At 40.5% G+C, this 20,435-nt stretch overlaps 2 protein-coding genes across 6 annotated transcripts; one reads left to right on the top strand and one right to left on the bottom strand.

The window, feature by feature from the left end:
* Positions 1–731: 731 nt before the first annotated feature.
* Positions 732–1,571, bottom strand: LOC130722724 (uncharacterized). Its single transcript, XM_057573551.1, has 2 exons — positions 1,218–1,571; positions 732–1,045 (listed from the first exon to the last, which is right to left on the bottom strand). Exons 1-2 carry the CDS (start codon positions 1,464–1,466, stop codon positions 878–880), a joined length of 417 nt encoding a protein of 138 aa, XP_057429534.1. The 5' UTR covers positions 1,467–1,571; the 3' UTR covers positions 732–877.
* Positions 1,572–3,733: 2,162 nt separating this feature from the next.
* On the top strand, positions 3,734–8,528 carry LOC130722723 (putative PAP-specific phosphatase, mitochondrial). Of its 5 annotated transcripts, none has more exons than XR_009014082.1 (10): positions 3,734–3,892; positions 3,984–4,080; positions 4,250–4,352; positions 4,647–4,858; positions 5,088–5,147; positions 5,496–5,869; positions 6,245–6,323; positions 6,409–6,459; positions 7,053–7,952; positions 8,135–8,274. XR_009014082.1 is itself a non-coding variant. In XM_057573550.1 (9 exons), exons 1-9 carry the CDS (start codon positions 3,798–3,800, stop codon positions 7,071–7,073), a joined length of 1,092 nt encoding a protein of 363 aa, XP_057429533.1. In that variant the 5' UTR covers positions 3,734–3,797; the 3' UTR covers positions 7,074–8,528. The 5 variants fall into 5 exon arrangements, 2 of the variants coding, with proteins under 2 accessions (XP_057429533.1, XP_057429532.1); XR_009014083.1 differs by having other exon boundaries at positions 7,053–7,918; positions 8,135–8,272; XR_009014084.1 differs by having other exon boundaries at positions 7,053–7,876; positions 8,135–8,265.
* Positions 8,529–20,435: the final 11,907 nt, after the last annotated feature.

Below are 20,435 nucleotides of genomic sequence, written 5' to 3' on the forward strand. Positions count from 1 at the left end.
GATTCTGATGTGAAATCGCAAGGATGAAGTTTACATGCTCTTTCGCATGAGAAAAGCAATGGAAAACATTCTTGACTTCTTGGTAAGTTGATACTTGGTAGTATCTCTGGAATCTGGATCTGATCTGAAATTACTCAAATTGAAATTTTTCATCTATTTGATCTCTGCGAAACCGACCCGACCCGCCCGACCCGCCCATTACCCGAGAAACCCGAAACCGACCCAAACCGAAAGATGTCACGGTCGGTTATGGGCCAAGTTTTGTGACATGCGGGTTCGGTCGGTGGAGCTTTTTGGGCCCGAAACCGACCGAACCCGACCGGTGGACAGCTCTACTTAGAGGATAAGATAAAGGTTTTTGGTCTTTCTCGTAAAACTTGTATATTCATATTCATACGCCGAAGATAAAGGTTTTTGGTCTTTACACAACTTGATTATATAATTGAGTGAAACTCATAAGAAAACTATTAAATTATTTTCTTACGGCCTGAAATCAATCAAGCTATACTACTATTATTAATGCTATCATTGAATTGATGTATCCGTTATTTCTTTGCCAACATTTGGCAGAATCCAAATTGCTGATTAGCATATTTGGATCAATCTTATTTTATCACAATCAATTCTAACACTTAGAAAATATTCACAAATATTTCTTCTCAAAGTTAGCTTGATAATCTATGAGAACCTATTTTGCAATAAACTATAAAATAGCTCTAAATTAATTTAGAGGCAAGTCTTTATATAGATAATATTTAAATAAGTTAATAAGTGTAAATCAACATTCCAAAGCATAAGAATTATGAATTAGAACACCAAAGGAAGTGTCAACCCATTATGGTAGAAAACCTATGGCTTTAAATTAATAGAAAAAGAATTAAAATGGCAAATTGGAATCATCCCATTGAAGAACTGCAGAGTCTATATTCTGCTCCCTTTTGAGCTTGTCTTTGAGGAACCAATCACATACCTTGCCAGCATTGAGCTCCTCGATTGAACACCCTTCTTGCTCTGATATCACTCTCAGTAAATTCAGTGATGATATCTACGCCACAAATTAATAACACTAAAGTTCATTAGCCAAACAATTCAGGAACATAGTTATGATCAAAATCTCATGTCTCAAAATAGTGTCACATTTGGGTACACGAAATGAGACACCATTTGGGGACAGAGAATCTTAATCACTCCGAGAGATGACAAGATAAGAGAATTACTGTTAAGCGGCATAGAAAGCGCTCATGCGTGCTCAACCCAGATATCTCCACCAAACCAGCTTCCTCCAGAGTCAAAAATGTTCGTCTGTCACCCTTCTTTTCTCCCTCACTACTGCATTTGATTTCTCTCAGTGCACCCTTCTTTTGGGCTATCAGGCTTGTTTGTGTTCGACTACAATTTAGAAGCTTTGAGGGGTGGAACAGAAATGTTGTTTGAAGACATATTTTATAGGTTTGCACTGAAATCATTAGTTTTGAATTTTGATCAATGCTTTGATCTTGAGTTTCCTTGCTGACAGCTCAAGAATCAGTAGAATGTAGGGGGAGACTTATCTGGTGTTATTTAGCTCAAAACTTATCTTTTATTCTTTGTGTGGAGGAGGGTGATGGGCATATTGGGCCATCTATTTTGGACTAACTCCAACCCAATCTTGTCCATGAATACCCAGATGGGCCTATTACATGTATTTGATGGTATTGAGTATTGACAATCTTTGCATTTCCATATCAATTGACTTAAATCACATTCATCACAATTCATCTAAATAACTTTGTTAACTTTTTGTTTCGAAGTGAATAAATACTTGTAAGCTCGAAGATTAACGAGTATCCAAACATTCTCAATAGTGTTCGAGTCATGTTAGCAAATTAAATAATGCAGAAATTGATTACCATGAGCAATTTGGATTCTCTACTGCAAATTTATCTATAGCACTCTCCTACACAATTATAGGCCCTTAATTTTGTGATCTACAATTAATCTAAATAAAAAGTAGCTTATTAAATGAAAGGGTTTACAATGATTTATTGGCTGAAGAGACTTCATAGATAATCTTAAGAAACATAAATTTATAGCAGGACTTCACTTCATACACATAATTATGATGTTATAATCTGTAGAGATTTATACATATTCACATAAACTTTAGGAAGACACGAATTAACTACCGATATAAATGAAGCCAAGCATGCATTACTAGACTGGATTGAGCGATCAAGTTCTTCAGCCAGATTGTTTGATTGATCAGTTGGGACCCCAGCAGCTCAAGAACATGATAAGGCGGAGAGACTCTTCAGCCTGTTTGGCCTTGTCAGTGTTGGGAGCTTTGAAGGCAGGTGAATCAAAAAAAGATAAGAAACGCCATGTCTGCTTTGATGAGGAAGAGGAGGAGGCGGAGGAAGCTGCAGCAGAGTCCTTGAGAGACTTCATGGTTGAGTCACCACATTTTGAGCCTGTATCTTTCAGCATTTTCACCCCAGTTTGGTAAAACACCCTGCTCATGTACCTTAAACTCATGCTGCTACAATCAATTTCACAGCCCTTTTTTATACTGAAAATTAAAGAACCTTTTGCCCTCAAATTCTGGAAGAAATGGACGATTCTGCAGGAGTAGAGGTGCTTGAGGAACACTGTTGTTGAGTTTTAGATCTGAGAAGTTGAAGATGAGACACAGTTTTGATGACACAATATAATGGTAAAGATGAAGGCTTTTTAAAAAAGTTAATCGTGGCACAAACATGTGACAACAGCTGCTGCTGGAATTAACAACTGGCTAGCAGAATTCTGAAACAACAGCTAGCTAGCACAACTCTGTGGGCTGAGAAAACGTGTCTGTCACATAACTATAACTAGGATTCAAATCAACTGACACCATGTATGATTTTGGAGCTTCATACGTGTAACTCACATCTTGTTTGGTTCTGGAATTAGGCTATACATTCATTTTGGAGCCCCTGGATTGATTGTTTACCCCTAGTTTTTTACTAGATTGATAGAAGTTACTAACAAGGAAACTGTCAAATCATAAAGTAATCAAATTCTGAGTATGCAGCGGGATGAGATTAGAGGATTGAACAAATCGTGTTGTTTTGCTTTCAGTTATCAAACTAAGGAAACTGTTTCATGTTGTTTTCCTCATGTTTATCACTTGGACTTATACATATACTCATACAGCACATTGTATTAGTCCAGCTTGTCCAGGAAGATTCTTAGGAAGATTCCCTGAATAGTATCAATGACACCATCTTTTTGGTTGAGACTCGCATCGGCAACAATGACTAATTCTCTCATTGCAGATGCTCGTATTAAGTGGTAAACGGTTAGCCGTGAAATGTCTTTTATTCTCATTAGTAAGAGTCAAATTTCGACTTCACCATCATAGGAACATTTATTAACTTGAAAAAATTACAGTTTACTGGTAAGGTAAACAGCTTACCTTCCAATCAAATGGTGAAAAACACGAGGTAAATTTTGATGTACCCTCATCCTCGATAGCTGGATTTGGCACCCCAACCCTTAGATTTCACACCCCCAATTTTCGGATTTTTGGGTTCCGAATTATTTCGGAATGTTATATTCCGAAATTAATTCATGATTTGTAGTGCAAAATACATGTAACATCCCACTTTTGAGTGAAAAAATACTTCGGAAACCTTATTTCCGAAATATTTCGGAAACTAAGTTTCCGAAAGTGGGTGACATTTCTAATGAGTGGGGTGCCAAATCTAGCTCTCCTCATCCTCATGTGAAATTTGGATTGGGCATTCAGCATCATCAACCTGACACCTGACAAAGCTGATATGGATATCCTCCGTTGCCATATCTCCGCCGTGAGATTATTTCACGGTGCCGGCACCGGTCGTCGCAGCTGCAGCACCCGACGCTTCAACGTAAGGTCTCTTCCCTCCCGAAATCAATATCTTCATCTGCTCTTTAACCCTAAAATCTCATCATTCTAATTTGCATTTTTTCCATGATTCCATTAGAGCGAGCCTGCCATTTCCGCAGCAAAATGCAAAGTATTACAAAGAGCTTGAAGCTGCAGTTGATGTAGTCCAGAACGCTTGCCGTCTCTGTGTTGATGTAATGTTCTTTATCACCATTTCCCCAATTTCATTTTTGGTTCTAAAATTTTTAATTTCTTGAATTTTTAATTTTTATATGTACTTGGAATGGAAGTTGGCAAATCCTGAGGAGGGTTTCTGTCAAAATTTGATCTTTGTGTAAATGGTGGATTATTTGCTATGTGCAGGTGAAAGCATCTTTATTCTCAACTGAAGGGAATGTTCTTGAAAAAAATGACCAGACTCCAGTGACTGTGGCAGATTTTGGAGTTCAGGCTCTCATAAGTTTAGGTATTGACTTAATGTCATGTTAAGGAAATCAATGTGCTATGATGAATTTGAATTAACATTGTCAATAGTGGTTCTGCTTCTGCATGAGTTGCTCTTCTATCCGCGGATACAACAATAGTGCAATGAATATCTTTTTCCGCGGTTTGATTAATACTCAAAGCAGCATACTTTCCTTATATTAATTTACAGTTAAAGTAATTTTCTAAAGAATGCAGTTATGTTACTATAATTGACCTTGTACTACAATTAGCATGTAGTCTTGTAAATGATTTAACACTGTTTTTATTCTTTTAGAGTTGAATAAGCTGTTCCCTTCTATCCCATTGGTGGCTGAGGAGGACTCTGCTTTCTTGCGATCACGAAACTTAGCGGATCCTGTGCTTGATGCAGTAACTGCTAAAGCTAGCTCCTATTGTAAACCGTTGACACAAGATGATGTACTCACAGCAATCGATAGAGGGGGCAAGGATGCTTTTGTGTTTGGATCAAAGCCGGCCACATATTGGGTGGGCATATATAAACGGTTCAATCAACTGCTAGAAATTGATGCACTGTAGCTTTTTAAATTGGTGGTAAATACATTTCTTGTATTTGTGAAAACTATATATTTTCACACTACAACTTCTATTAGTCTTGGACCTTATCCTTTTATAGGTTAATACTTGAAGTTCATTAATTAACTAATCATGGTTTTATTTCCCCCAGAATCTTGTTAATTCCATTGAATAAATACAGGTGCTTGATCCCATTGATGGCACACGTGGGTTTCTAAAAGGTAGCAAGGCCTTATATGTGGTAAGTCATAATGAAGGTTGATTGGAGTTCCTACTTCCTATAGATACTTTTTAAATTTGTTTTCATATTATAGTGTACAACATAGACATTTCCTATAGCTTCCATTTACAAGAACTCTCTATTTTAGAGTAAACCTTTGTTTGTGGTAGTTCTTAAAACTTATGAGTTATGATGCACTTTCCTCTTAAGAATGTGTAAAACACAAGATGTGTGGGTATCTTAGGGAATACTTGCAGGGAATGTTATTTTCTTCATAATGCACCACGCCCACACACACACACACATTTATATATATCTGCGCTCTGTCATTATCATCTTCATCTTTGTTAAGGATTTGAAAAAATACAGGTTGGTTTGGCTCTTGTGGTTGAAGGAGAGATTGTGATTGGTGTTATGGGCTGCCCTAACTGGCAGGAGGACTTATCTGAGAAATCCTCTAAGGAGGTGAAGGAGAATAGTGACGCTCTTCCTAGATCAGGAACTATAATGATTGCTCATTTAGGCTGTGGAACCTGGACTAAAAGGTTGAATAGCAATCCCAAATCATCTGCGTGGACCAGATGTTTTGTTGATGGGTTTGACATAGTACATAAAGCATGCTTTTGTATTCCAGAGAGTCAAACATGGGAATCTCTGCCCCTGTCATCTTTATTTAGTGCAACAAACAATGTCAAAGATGTAGGGAGCAAAGAAATTCTTCTTTTGGCAACATGTTGTGGAAGGTATGGCTATGAGTATCAGCATATGCTTTCTACTCTATTACATTCAATCAAAACATTTTTTTATAATTGATGTGCTATGGTTTTACTGCTTGCATTGCATGAGGGTTTTTTATTTATATATTTTTTATATGTCAAATCACAGTGCACTCTTTGAGAGAAAGATTTTGTGATTACCTTAAATTTCGAGTTTGAACAGTGGAGTTGGTGTTCTGATTACTGATTCATTTAAGTATACCTGTAGTTTTGCAAGTTATTCATAGACTCAACTCATAGTGTTAAAACACCACTACTTATTTGTAGCTTCATACCCTCATTGATCTTCATCTTTCTTTCTTTCATGTGCATGTTTCTTGACATTCTTGATGACTAATGCAGTTTATGCAAGTATTTGATGGTAGCCTCTGGCAGAGCATCTGTTTTCATCCAACGAGCTAAAGAGAAGACCATTATAAAGGTAGCATAATGATTTTTATTTTATAATTCCATGGATAATTTATGTTGCGGTTTTTTTTGTTATTTGGGTCTTGTGTACTGTGTAGGCTTGGGACCATGCTGTTGGAATGATATGTGTCCATGAAGCCGGTGGAAAGGTATAATTTATGTTGCGATTTTTTCCATCATCACTGTCTCTTTCATTCCAACTTGTTTGATTACAGAAGACCGCCTTTCCTAGCTAGCTCTTCATATTCTTTCAGAATCATTAACCTTTTCACCAATACATGCTGCTTAAAAGTTACATTCAAAATCTTTTTGTGCATTATCTTTACTGGTTGTTTAAATTTTCTTTTCCCTCTAATTAAACAAGCATTTGTTTGTTCTTTGATATGCATTGAAGATTTCTTAGTTCCGAATAGGAATTCTCCTTCGTGATAATGTGGTGTGGAGGATTGTGCCATACAGGGAGATAGTGATCATCATTAATATTAAGTGTATTAGTTAGTTATGAATTATGATTTCCATTCAGTTAGTTACTTAGATGGCTGGGATTGCCTAGATCAGGGAGCATTAGCTCTTGGTAGATTTCCTTTCATCTGATATACAGACATAGATTCCCTTTCATCTGATATACATACACATACAGGTGTATCGGTTACTGGTTCATTTTTCTCAATTCAGAATATTTAATTTCCATATATTTCTCTGCACTAGTATGGTATCATAGCTCTGAATTTCTGGGGTTCAGGCAAACAACATCAAAAGATAAATTCAGGGAGCAATTCAAACTGTATGGGGTCCCCCGACAGGCATTGATCAAGAATATCTAAGGGGATTTTCACAAAGATGTTTACATGACTGTCTCATGGAGCGCTTCTGGTGCCAAACTAAATCATGTGTGCAAGTAGCTGAGGTCTTTATATGGGCTTAAGCAAATTAGTTGCAAGTGGTATGAGAGAGAAACACATCTCTCCTTACTAGTGAGTTGCGACTATACTCAAGCACAAATATGATCATTCCTTGTTTACTAAACACATGTCAGACTCCTTCAGTGCGCAGATGATGTGACTATTGCTGATAACTCCTTGGTTGAATTTGATCATGTTAAGCAAATTCTGACAGCAACATATAATCAAGTATATGGGGTACTCAAAATACTTAGCTTGGAAGTGATTCAATCTAGATATGGTATTTCATTGTGGCAAAGGAGGTGTTGTATTGACCTCCTCTCTGGCTCTGGCGTTACTGGTTTTAAACCAGCTTAGACTCCTCTCAATCCCTCAGTTCGGGTGCCTCAAGAGGATGGGAAGCTTTATGATATTGATGTGCCCTATTATAGTCGCTTTGTGGGGAGGCTTCTCTACCTTACCAGTACTCAACGTGATATCACTTATGCCACACAACAGTTGAGTCTCTTCTTGTCCAAGCACAGCATTCATCATCATGTAGCCCTCAGAGTTCTCAGCTATTTGAAGCAATCTCTTTGTCAGTTGAGTCTCTTCTTGTCCAAGCATACCATAGTTCACCATGATGTAGCCCTCAGAGTTCTCCACTATTTGAAGCAATCTCTTTGTCAGTCTCCTTCCCCAAGATTCTTCTATTCAGATCATACAAGTGTATCGGTTACTGGTTTATTTTTCTGAATTCAGTAAATTTCATTCCATTGATTTCTCTACTTTAGTTGTGCATTGCCATTGGAACCTTTTACGTTGTTACCTTAGAGCATTTTGAAATGCCTTTTTGAGTGAACTTCCTTTTTTCTTATGATCACTTCTCATAATTTTCTTTTGTAAATTGTTTCATTTGATAATATGAGTTCAATTTGACCAGGTAACAGACTGGAAAGGCAGTGAAATAGATCTTGCAGCAGATGAAGTTGGTCGGCGGATTATATTCCCCTCTGGTGGTGTCCTTGTTACCAACGGCAATTTACACAATCAAATTCTGCATATTATCTCTCAAACTTCAAGGGTTTGATGTTTGGGGAAGAGTGGTTCATGCTGTGATAATTTTTTGTGATGTCATATTCCTTGTATCACAATGAAGAAAAGTGGGTAGCTCTTGTGATGCATTTAAGGATCTGAGTGAAATGAGTTTACTTTTATTCTATTTAAAATAAAAATTAACTTCCCTAAAGGGCATTTTAATTGTTCATGAGAAAATTAATCAAGTGTACTTCTACATGTGTATGTTATATTTTTACCAAGTTTATGATTTGTGTGTATATTTTGGTCTGGTAAGATTTGATATGTATGTTTCGCCCACGTTTTACGCCTTAAAAAGTGTGATTTAACTTTCTGTAGCGTGAAAATGGAGCTCATATGATAAACTAACAAACTTAATTGTGAATACATTACTCTTCCTAAAGTGGAGCTCATATTAATTTAGCCTTAGTGATCAATATAGACATCAATTTGGTTTCTAATATATACTTAATTGTATCGATCTTGTTAGAAGTCTCACATTGACTAGAGATAAAACATAGATAGCCTTTATAAGGGTAGTGCAAACCTCAACTCTTGAGCTAGCTTTTGTGGTTGAGTATAGGCATCCCAATTTCTAATAGATCTTCCTTATTAATCACTAAAATGTAAATCCTAAAACCCATAGTTATTTGTCTTGACATAAATAATCACTTATTTGTCAATAGCATGGAAAAGTTTGCAGATTCGGCTCATTTAAAGTGAGAATGAGAGTGTCATTGTAGAGGGTAAAATAAATTATCACAATCATTAATTATGATTATTTACTTTAAAAAGTTCATAAAATAAATTAATCAACTGTTATGATGTCTTACTTTAACTTTCATAATGAGTCTCTCCTTTTAAAGGAGTTAGGCCCAAAGTTTTCCATACAGTAATTGTTCTATAACCTATTTCTTCTTTGAATTAGTCTAAAACTCCTAGTCTAATTATATTTATTCTACTCTCCTATTAGCTACTTGCCACCTATTTCCAGTTATAAAACCTTAATTCAAGGAGGAAAGTTCTCGAGCTCTCCATTGGACTGGGCGGGACATAAAGAAGATTATGTCCCGCCCAAAATAAACAATAAACCATTGAAGATAGCCATGGCGGGAAGTGCGACACAACGAGCTTCATTGCCCTCCCTTAGATGATGGACCCACAAGCCAGCTGGAAGATTCCTTTGGATTTGTCTTATATGTACAGGGATTTGGGCCCTGATTGTCAGGCCCAAATATAGGAAAGATCCATATCATGACCACCCCCTCTATAAAAGGGGAGGTCATCCACTTGTACGAAACCAACTTTTTCAGCATTAATGAGAATATTCCTTTTATGGTAGTTTTGCTATTTTAGTGCTCTGCTAGGGTTTACTTTCTGTCATTCTTTTACGTAAACTTGCCCTAGTACAGAACATTGGCGCCGTCTGTGGCTCTGACTTAACTCTTCCGGTGACAGAAGGAGGAATTACGAGCCATGGAGACTCGTTCATGCGGCGTGGGTCGACGCGATCATCGCCGGCGCGGTGGTGGTCGACACGGCGGTCGCGGCGGCGGACGGAACACCAACCGTCCCGTACTGGACGAGCAAGAGCAGGAAGCTTCCTCGGAGGGGGTCCACTCAGTGGCGCCGTCGCCAGCGTCATTGGTGAATGCAGCTCCGGGACGACCTTCAGATCTGATCGCTAAATCAGATCCAGGTGTTCGGCGGCGTTCAACGCCGCCTGAATATGTGAACTTGGAAGATTTTAAAACCACTGCTCCACGGAGAGCACAAGAGGCAGTGACAGGTATCACGCCTGCGGCTTTGCAACAAATGTTAGATACCTTACAGAAGGTGCAGTCCCAAAACGAGCAGTTGCAAGCCCAAGTTGAGTATCTCACTCAGCGGCAGGATTTTAAGCAAGAACAACGCCTGGAGGCGGAGGATGTAGTTGAATTTCAACCTTTTATTCCAGCCATCACTAGGGTGGACATTCCAAAGCACCTGCAAACCATGGCATTAGACGCCTTTTCGGGCTAATCTGATCCTATGGAGCACCTTAGATATTTCAATACCAAAATGGTGATCGGCGGGGCGACGGATGCGGTAAAATGTCGATTATTGCCTTCCACGTTCAAAGGCATGGCGATGCAGTGGTTCATTCGACAACCGCCCTTCTCCATTGATAATTTCACTGATCTGTCCACTAAGTTTCTGACTCAATTTTCCGCCAATAAAACCACAAAAGCAACAATGTTTGATCTTATCAGCATACATCAGCAACCAGGCGAGAAATTAAAAACCTACATGGCACGCTTCAGCAAGATGGCGGTGCAGTTGGAGGAGGAAAATCCAGATGTCTGTTTGGCGTCATTCAAAAATGGCCTTCGGGCGGGAGATTTGAATAGAGACTTAACAAGGCGACCGGCGAAGGATATGATGGATCTTCGCGCACGTGTTCAAGAGTTCATATTGATCGAGCAAGATGATCAGAAGAAACAAGAAAGAGAGGAAGGACGCAAGCAGTCTCAATCTGGCGGTGTTTCACAGGACAAATCCAAGGCGGGGAAGGAAACCAGGGTAGCGCAAACCCCCCGTGTACCAAGACCGGGACCATACCAAAACTCTAAACCTGGCTTTCAAAATACATGGCACAGAAATTCACAAGGTCCCACTGCTGCCACAGCCGGTCAGCCTGGTGCTTCACCAACGCCAGTCCCACTTACTAAGTTGAATGCACCCTTAAGTACCATTTTAAGGGCAGTTGGGCAGACCAACGTTGTGCAGTACCCACCACCCCCACGGCGGCCGCCAGCTAACGTGGACACCAATAGGTGGTGCGAGTACCACAGGGCGTTGGGGCATACGACAGATAATTGTTGGAATTTAAGGCGGGAAATTGATCGCTTGATTAAAGCTGGCCATTTGGCAAACTTTGTTAAAGACACAGCAGCGCCGGAGGTAGCTAAGATCACTCAAGGGGACAAAGGCAAAGGTAAAGAGATAGTTGAAGAGTTGGGCGATCCTGTTGGGGAATGCTCATCTATTGCAGGAGGATTTGGCGGGGGTGCAATTTCAAGTAAGGCTAGAAAACGCTACGTTGCGGCAGTACACTCAGTACAGGAGTCGAACGAAGGCGAGTGTTGGGTGAATCATTCCCCTATTATATTTACCCCTCAGGATTTCGCGCGTGTAATTCCTCATGACAACGATCCAATTGTGGTGACAATCAGAGTTAACAATTATGTGACAAAGAAAGTATTCTTAGACCAGGGATCTTCAGCGGATATCATCTATGGAGACGCCTTTGATCGCCTGGGACTAAAGGAATCAGATTTGAAACCATACAAGGGAACTTTGGTGGGATTCACAGGGGACCGTGTCAGTGTGCGGGGATACGTCGAAATTCCGACTGCCTTTGGAGAAGGAGAGTTTGTCAAGAAATTTCAAGTAAAGTACTTAGTATTGGCGTGTAGAGCCAATTACAATGTACTCTTGGGGCGAGACACCCTCAACAAGGTCTGCGCGGTCATCTCAACCGCTCATTTAACTGTTAAATATCCCGCCTGCAACGGGAAGGTCGGGATATTGCGTGTAGACCAGAATGCAGCAAGGGAATGCTATTTGAGAAGCGTGGCGCTCTATGGGCGAAAGGCCGCCAAGGAGAGCCATCGAATTACAGAAATCTTCCCACAAGAAGGATTTAGCTTGGACCCAAGAGACGATGCTGATGATTTTCGCCCACAACCTCTGGAAGAAACTAAGCAGGTGCAAGTCAAGGACAAGCTTCTAAAGATTGGCAGTAGTTTGACAGCAGAACAAGAGGAAAGACTAATCACCCTTCTGGGTGATAATCTAGATCTCTTCGCATGGACCATCAATGATGTACCAGGGATTGATCCCAAGGTGATCACTCACAAACTAGCCATACGACCAGGGGCGACCCCAGTCATCCAACCAAGGCGAAGAATGAGTGAAGAAAAGAACAAGGCTGTACAATTAGAGACTGAAAAATTGGTCAAGGCCCGCTTCATCCGTGAGGTACAGTACCCAACGTGGCTCGCCAATGTTGTAATGGTCAAGAAGGCCAATGGGAAATGGCGAATGTGCACGGACTACACAAGCCTGAACAAAATGTGTCCCAAAGATTCGTACCCACTTCCCAATGTTGATAAGCTTGTGGATGGAGCTTCAGGGAATGAACTTTTAAGTCACATGGACGCTTATTCGGGCTATAATCAGATTATGATGCACCCCTCGGATGAAGAAAGTACAACATTTATGACCAATCAGGCGAACTATTGTTACAAGACAATTCCTTTTGGTTTGAAGAATGCAGGAGCTACGTACCAACGGCTTATGGATAAAAAAATTTCAAAACAAGTAGGCAGGAATATGGAGGTGTATGTGGACGACATGATCGTAAAGTCCGCCAGGGCTAGTGATCATGGGGGTGATCTCAAAGAAGCGTTTACTCAGTTAAGAACATATCAAATGAAGTTGAATCCTGAGAAGTGTTCTTTTGGGATCCAGGGAGGAAAGTTCTTGGGATTTATGTTAACATCAAGAGGAATAGAAGTGAACCCTGATAAGGGAAGGGCGATCTTGGAGATGAAAAGCCCAACAAGTGTAAAGGAGGTTCAGCGTTTGACAGGGCGAATGGCCGCCTTGTCACGTTTCTTGCCAATGGCGGGTGACAAAGCGGCCCCGTTCTTCACATGTTTAAAAAAGAATTCAAAGTTTCAGTGGACAGAGGAATGCGAACAAGCTTTTACCAAATTGAAAGAAACATTGGCCACATTACCAGTACTCTCCAAGCCAACACCAGGCGTTCCATTAGTGCTCTATTTAGCGGTTACTGACAAGGCGGTAAGTACGGTGTTGCTCCAGGAAGAAGGAAAAAAGCAGAAAGTTATATATTTCGTGAGCCATACTTTACAGGGGGCAGAATTGCGGTACCAAAAAATTGAAAAGGCGGCTTTGGCAATTCTGAAAACTGCAAGGCGCCTCAGACCTTACTTCCAAAGTTTCCAAGTCAAAGTTAAAACTGATGTTCCCTTAAGGCAAGTACTTCAGAAGCCTGATTTATCAGGGCGATTGGTTAGCTGGTCAGTTGAGCTATCAGAATATGACATACAATATGAGCCAAGGGGCCAAGTCACAGTCCAGAGTTTAATTGACTTCGTGGCGGAATTAACACCCACTAAAGGAGAGAAGACTCAAGGAGAATGGGTCCTGTCTGTGGATGGATCCTCTAATAACACTGGAAGTGGGGCGGGAATAACAATTGAAAGTCCAGATAAAATGATCATTGAACAGTCTCTCAAGTTCGAGTTCAAGGCGAGCAATAATCAATCTGAGTACGAGGCTCTGATTGCCGGCTTAAGGTTGGCCATTGAGTTGGGAGTCCAGAAGTTATTTATCAAAGGAGATTCGCAGTTAGTGGTTAAACAAATGAAAGGCGAGTACCAGGTGAAGGATCCGCAACTGTCCAAATATCTGGAAGTGGTGCGCAGATTGATGATGGAGGTCAAAGAAATCAAAATAGAACATGTCCCGAGAGGACAAAATGAGAGGGCTGATGTGTTGGCAAAGTTGGCAAGCACAGGGAGATTGGGCAACTACCAAACAGTCATTCAAGAAACCCTGCCTCACCCGAGCATTGATTTGGTAGAAATAAAGTTGAAAGCTGTAAAGTCAGTCAGTGAGGGCGAGCTACCTTGGATGGAATCAATTAAGACCTTCTTAGAGAACCCACCAAAGGAGGATGATTTGAACACGAGAACAAAACGCAGGGAAGCCAGTTTCTACACACTGGTGGATGGTGAGTTGTATCGGCGGGGAATCATGTCTCCTATGCTCAAATGTGTCGATACCAAGGACGCTCTCGGAATAATGGCGGAAGTCCATGAAGGTGTGTGTTCTAGTCATATCGGCGGGCGATCCTTGGCAGTAAAAGTGATAAGAGCAGGATTCTATTGGCCAACAATGAAGAAGGATTGTTTGGAGTATGTTAAGAAATGTGAAAAATGTCAAGTCTTTTCTGACTTACACAAGGCTCCACCGGAAGAATTAACAACCATGATGGCGCCTTGACCATTCGCCATGTGGGGGACTGATATCTTAGGACCATTCCCTGTAGCGAAGGCACAAATGAAATATATCATCGTGGCGGTTGATTACTTCACTAAGTGGATAGAAGCCGAGGCAGTGGCGACTATCACAGCTGCCAAGGTCAGGAACTTCCTGTGGCGAAGGATCGTTTGTAGATTTGGGGTCCCCATGGCGTTAGTAATGGATAATGGAACCCAATTCACAAGTAGTGTTACCCGGGAATTCTGTGCAGAAATGGGAATCGAGATGCGATTTGCCTCTGTAGAACATCCACAAACCAATGGGCAGGCTGAGTCGGCTAACAAGGTTATCCTGAAAGGGTTAAAGAAGAAACTGGATGAAGCAAAAGGGCTTTGGGCGGAGGAACTGCCAGGCGTTCTTTGGGCATACAACACCACTGAACAGTCAAGCACAAAGGAAACCCCGTATCGTTTAACTTATGGGACTGACGCCATGCTCCCGGTAGAAATAGAAAACCAAAGTTGGCGAGTGGCTCGGTTTAATGAGAATGACAACGGGGAAAATCTGATAGCAAATCTAATTATGTTGCCAGAGGAACAACGGGAGGCACACATAAGGAATGAGGCGGGAAAAGTGAAGGTTGCAAGAAAATTCTCAACAAAAGTCGTGCCAAGAAAAATGAGGGTGGGAGACTTAGTGCTCCGAAAAAACACAATACCTGACAAGCACAACAAGCTTTCGCCCAATTGGGGGGGGCCTTACAGGATTATAGGCGACGTTGGAGGAGGAGCTTATAAGTTGGAACAACTAAGCGGTCAAAAGGTTCCACGAACATGGAACGCCTCTCATCTAAAGCAGTATTTTAGTTAATAGAAACAACAAATGTAAATGAAGTCGCACTGTTTTTCCCTTTCTTTAGAAAGGTTTTTAATGAGGCGACATTTGTAATGAAGGGACAATTGTTCCCATACGAAAGAAAATTAATGAAAAGATCATTTCAACAGAATCGCATATATTTTTTAATTTATATTACGAGTTCATGCAATGCAAACCGGAATAAGAGAGTATCGCCTTCAAAAGTTAAAAGCCTTGGCAATTCTAGTGGCCACTAGAAACCAAGCCTCGTCGAAAAATCGGCTAAGGTATGTAAACCAAAGTAACAACGAAAGTTGGAAACAACTAAAACAACGAATGAACTTAAGATGATATCCATTTAAAGTAGGGAAAAGGGGGCGACGCCCATACATGATTGGGAATGAAAATAAAAGACAGGGCAATGCCCAAAGAAAAATTTCAACTTCATAAAATAAAAACAAATTCAAGCCAGGTTCTCGTTGTTGGCGTTGTTGCCCTGGCTTGTCCCAGCTTGAGGATCTTCCTTCTCTTGATCCTCATTCCTGTGCTGCTCATTCCCATCCTCGCCATCTTCTTCAGGCTCACTCTCATCATCGAATTGGGGAAGGAGGTCGAGGCTAATGTCATCATCACCAACTACTTGACCATCCTTGATCTCCTTCAGCCACCCAATGCGGGAAAGATCAAAGCCCGGCTCAACCACACTGATCTGCTCTTTGGCCGCCAGAAAGCCTTGAGCATATTGAAGAGAAGCACGCCCTATGATGGAAGCATTCATGCGATCATATTTCTTTTCCAACTTTTGATATTTGGCTTGAATGGCAGTGTGCTTGTCATTTATGGCTTCTTTAAGAGACTTGGTCTTTTGAAGAAGCAGGTCCGAAGCAGCCAAGTCTTCAGTTAACTTAGCACACTTCTCCTCAGCAGATTTCAGCTTTTTGTTGGCAGTCTCAGCATCAGTTTTAGCCCGCTCATAGGCTGTCTTATAATCAGCCGCCTTCTTTTCATAACGGTTTTTGGCCGATATCAACTCCTTCACGCACTGAGCCATTCCCGCCACAGTACTGGCGGCAGAAAGCGCGTGATGGATCGCCACGGAAGCAATGTTGGGGGGGCCTTGACCGGAAATGTCCTTGTGAATCCGGTTGTCAAAAGTACGAGTCATGAATTCAAGCCCATTGAAGTGAGGATCCGACAAGTTCAGCAAGGGGGGAGGAGCCTCGCCACCAATGGCTGAGCTAGGGCCAGCTTGGTTAAATGGAGTTGGTGGGCGGTTGATTAGCGCGCTTGAATCTTGTTGAGGGGGCGGGACATTGTCATGTCCCTTCTTTTTCTCAGCCGGATGACTTCTTGGATCGAGAGTCGATTGGTGGAGAGGCCTACCACCAGCAGCACTTGAAGTTTTTTGACGTTTAGGGTCCCTGACGTTGTCAGAACCCGAAGTACCTTCATTCTTCTTCTTTTGCTCAGTTTCGGCGGCCCTCTTCTTTGCCGCCGCAGCAGACTGGGCGAGGTACTCCTTCATCTTGATTGGGTTCGCGTCAACCTTGCTTTTTCCCATCGTAGCTGTATGAAAAACACCAATTAGACGAGATACATGAACAAAAAGAAAAACAAGTTACGTGCAAAGATTATGAACTTACTAAAAAATTGATTTAAAGTGCCGGATTTCGACGCCTCAATCAAGTCGTGACCGGAAATTACTGGTAGTGTGCGGAGGTAATCGGCGACGCCTTGTTCAGATTCATCCAAGGCGTCGTATGAAACGAATATTTTTCGGCGAGGTTTCTTTGTCCAGTAAAAAGGGAAGAGAGGGTTATTGTCGGAATCTCGGAACAAGTTCTTTATTTCGGGCGACTCCATAACTTTAAAGTATTTTTTCTGCCATACTTTGTAATGGCTTTTAAGGGCGGTAAACCGACTCATGTTCTTACGGGCTAAAAGTGGAACCCATTTCACAGAAGTAGGTTTAGTGGTGACTGATTTATAGAAAAGGAAGAACAAAGGATAGGTTGGAGTGAAACTCAAGTGTTCACAAAGAATTTCAAAGCAGCGGAGAAAACCCCAGGCGTTGGGCTGGAGTTGGCAAGGCGCCACATTCAGAAAAGAAAGAACGTGACATATAAACGGCGAGAAAGGAAGTTTGATGTTCAAGTCTAAGAAGAAATAGCCATAAACAAAGAAGAAATCGGGCGATTCATCGGCTGGTTCTTTACGCAACAGAACACAGTCATCTTCGCCACATGGGAGGACATTTAACAGATGATCTTCATTATTCGAGGTGGCGGGATTTATCTTCGTGAACCCTTGAGCAGATATTCGAAGCGAATTAATGCTCCCAACGCTGCTCCAGATAGAACGCAACAGACATTTATCTTCAACTAAATGCACGTCAGAGCGCCATTCAGGTGAAGATAAATCTCCATTAGAGGAGAGAATTGAGTCTACAGAGCCGGCGGGACCGGAATCATCATGGGTAGAAGGCGAGGAGTGAATTTCAATTATAGAGGGGGCGACAACTTCCTCCTCCGTGGAGGGTGAAGAAAGTTCTAGGGAAGAAAGGCTAGCGTTTGGTAAAGACATGCGAGGCAGTTTCATAAAAAGAAGAAAGAAGATGAACAAACTAAAAGTAAAAAGAAGATGAACAGAGTCAAAAGAAGAAAGAAGATGAACAGAGTCAGAGAAAAAAGAAGTAAACGAAGAATCTCAGGAAAGAGAAAAACTAACCAGGGGAAGAACTGTGGATTTGAGAAAGGAGAACGTCGGCGATAGGGGAGCACCGCGCAATGACGACGGCCGGAGGAAGAAAAGGTTCACCGGAGTTCAAAGAAGAGAATGAAAGCTGCGGTGAAAAGGTTTTCAGAACAAAAGTTTTAAGAAAGTGAAAAATGAAAAGTGAAAAGGGGTTTTTATAGAGAGAAAGGAGGAGAGAGAATGAGTGGGGGAAGATCGTGGGATTGTGGGATTTGAAATTCGAAAAGGTAGGAAGCGAAAAGACATTACTCCTCGAGACGCACAACTGAAAATTGCATTTATAACAAATGATGACGAAATCCCGGAAAACAAGGATACGTGCGTCAGTTGAAAAGACGTGATTGACGGTTATAACTAATGGCGACATATCTTTGAAACGGCAACAAAGGTGGCGAAGCGTGAAAATGGCGATGTAACAACGAAAGTAAAATGGCGATGAACGAATAAACAATAGAGGCGAACTACTAGGTAACATGATGAAGACATTTCGACTCATTACTCGAGTCTCATGTCTTGGGGGCATGTGGACTGGGCGGGACATAAAGAAGATTATGTCCCGCCCAAAATAAACAATAAACCATTGAAGATAGCCATGGCGGGAAGTGCGACACAACGAGCTTCATTGCCCTCCCTTAGATGATGGACCCACAAGCCAGCTGGAAGATTCCTTTGGATTTGTCTTATATGTACAGGGATTTGGGCCCTGATTGTCAGGCCCAAATATAGGAAAGATCCATATCATGACCACCCCCTCTATAAAAGGGGAGGTCATCCACTTGTACGAAACCAACTTTTTCAGCATTAATGAGAATATTCCTTTTATGGTAGTTTTGCTATTTTAGTGCTCTGCTAGGGTTTACTTTCTGTCATTCTTTTACGTAAGCTAGCCCTAGTACAGAACATCCATCAAGGGCCATGTGTTCTTTATAAAATTTCACAAGCATAGTCGTCTTAACTTTTATTGGCTCTGTATGTTACTATGTACAATCAATTTACATCTGGAGTACTAGTTCTTACCAATAGAAGTAGCAAAAGACGATGTGGGGAGAATATAAAAACTGCGGGTGATTACCAGAAAATAGTTGCACTATCTCTAATAGCGCAAGCATCAGATCTCGTATCTGGAAATAATGCTAAACAATGTTAAGGAATATAATTCTCCTTCAAACAAATAAAATAATTCCATTTTTTTATTTTCAAAGTTTGTTGCAGCTATTGAACAGCTCATAACCAACATTAGCAAATGCCAAGACAGTAGTATATATCCAATTTGTGTACACGAATGCTTCTTCTTCATTACACGTGGACAATTTCTTGTGGACGATTATGAATTTAAAAAGAAAAAACCCTGTATATCGGAGAAATAATAATTTCTAGCCATAAGGGAAAGCCAATGAAAACCTCCAATATTTGAAGAATAATAATAATAACAATGTTTGCGGTAAGCTAGCAACAAGTGGTTAATTAGTTTAGATCACTGATTCTCTTTAAGTAAAGACTTGTATTTAAGTTTTCTCAATTAAAAAAACTTTCGCTTAGAGAGCTCACTTGTCATGAATATTGAGTTTCAATAAGATTGTCTTCCGCAAAAAAATACATGAATTAAAAAATCAAAAGGGGACAAATATGTTCCAACAATTGTTTATGGTTGTGTTGTGTGCCTAGAGGGAGGAAACTATAGCAAGCAGTGAGCTGAAAAGAGTAGTTAGGTTTAAATAAACATGTGATTAACTTAAGGAGAAATGTTAAAAAAAATTAAATATGTGAAGGGAAACAAATCAAAGGAGGAAATCCCAGTGCAAGATTAAATTATTGTTTGACCTTATACCTTTTGATCTGTATTAGGCGAAGTTTGGTGAGACCTTTTTATAACAGTACTGTCTCCAACATTAACCAATCATAATTTCACAACTTATCATCATTTCAGTGCATGAATTTTGAATACTATGGTAAAAAACAAAAGACATCAATATCCATAATGCAAGGCACTTTGACCGGAGTTGGGTTTGGAGCCCCACCCCTTAGGCTTTGCACCCCACTAAAACAGATACGGAATTTAAATTTCCATATCAATACGGAAAATAAAATTCCGTATCTATTTTAGTATATAATGAATGGTTGAAAATGTGACACGCATACTTAAATTCCGTATTTGATAAAGTGGGGTGTCAAGCCCCATAAGTGGGGTGCCAAACCCTCCCAAGATAACTTTGATCATGAGAATAGATAAAGGAAAAATGTTAGAAATCTATATAAATATTTAATATTAAGATGAGGATATATACAGGGATGTAAGATTTTGTTTTTTTATAATTTATTGTATTTAAAACAATTCAGTTCCTATCAAGCTGACATTAGACGTAGAGTGGGTCTCGTGGCACGTTATGAATCATATATAGGAAGTGATAAATTTGTTAATCAAGTGACCTTTTCTTAACTTCAGGAAATGGAGAAGTGAGTAGCATTATTATATATAAGGACTCTTTCTAGCAAGTTCTAAG

Source organism: Lotus japonicus, chromosome 6, assembly GCF_012489685.1.
Source record: "Lotus japonicus ecotype B-129 chromosome 6, LjGifu_v1.2".
NCBI lineage: Eukaryota > Viridiplantae > Streptophyta > Magnoliopsida > Fabales > Fabaceae > Lotus > Lotus japonicus.

Bases quoted from the DNA above. Each gene is read 5' to 3' on its own strand.
- LOC130722723 (XM_057573549.1), top strand. From the start codon at position 3,798: ATGGATATCCTCCGTTGCCATATCTCCGCCGTGAGATTATTTCACGGT. The intron at 3,893-3,983 runs GTCTCTTCCCTC...TGATTCCATTAG, and splicing joins ACCCGACGCTTCAACGTAAG to AGCGAGCCTGCCATTTCCGC. The intron at 5,870-6,244 runs GTATGGCTATGA...TGACTAATGCAG, and splicing joins TTGGCAACATGTTGTGGAAG to TTTATGCAAGTATTTGATGG.
- LOC130722724 (XM_057573551.1), bottom strand. From the start codon at position 1,466: ATGATTTCAGTGCAAACCTATAAAATATGTCTTCAAACAACATTTCTG. The intron at 1,046-1,217 runs GTAATTCTCTTA...TTTGTGGCGTAG, and splicing joins GCTTTCTATGCCGCTTAACA to ATATCATCACTGAATTTACT.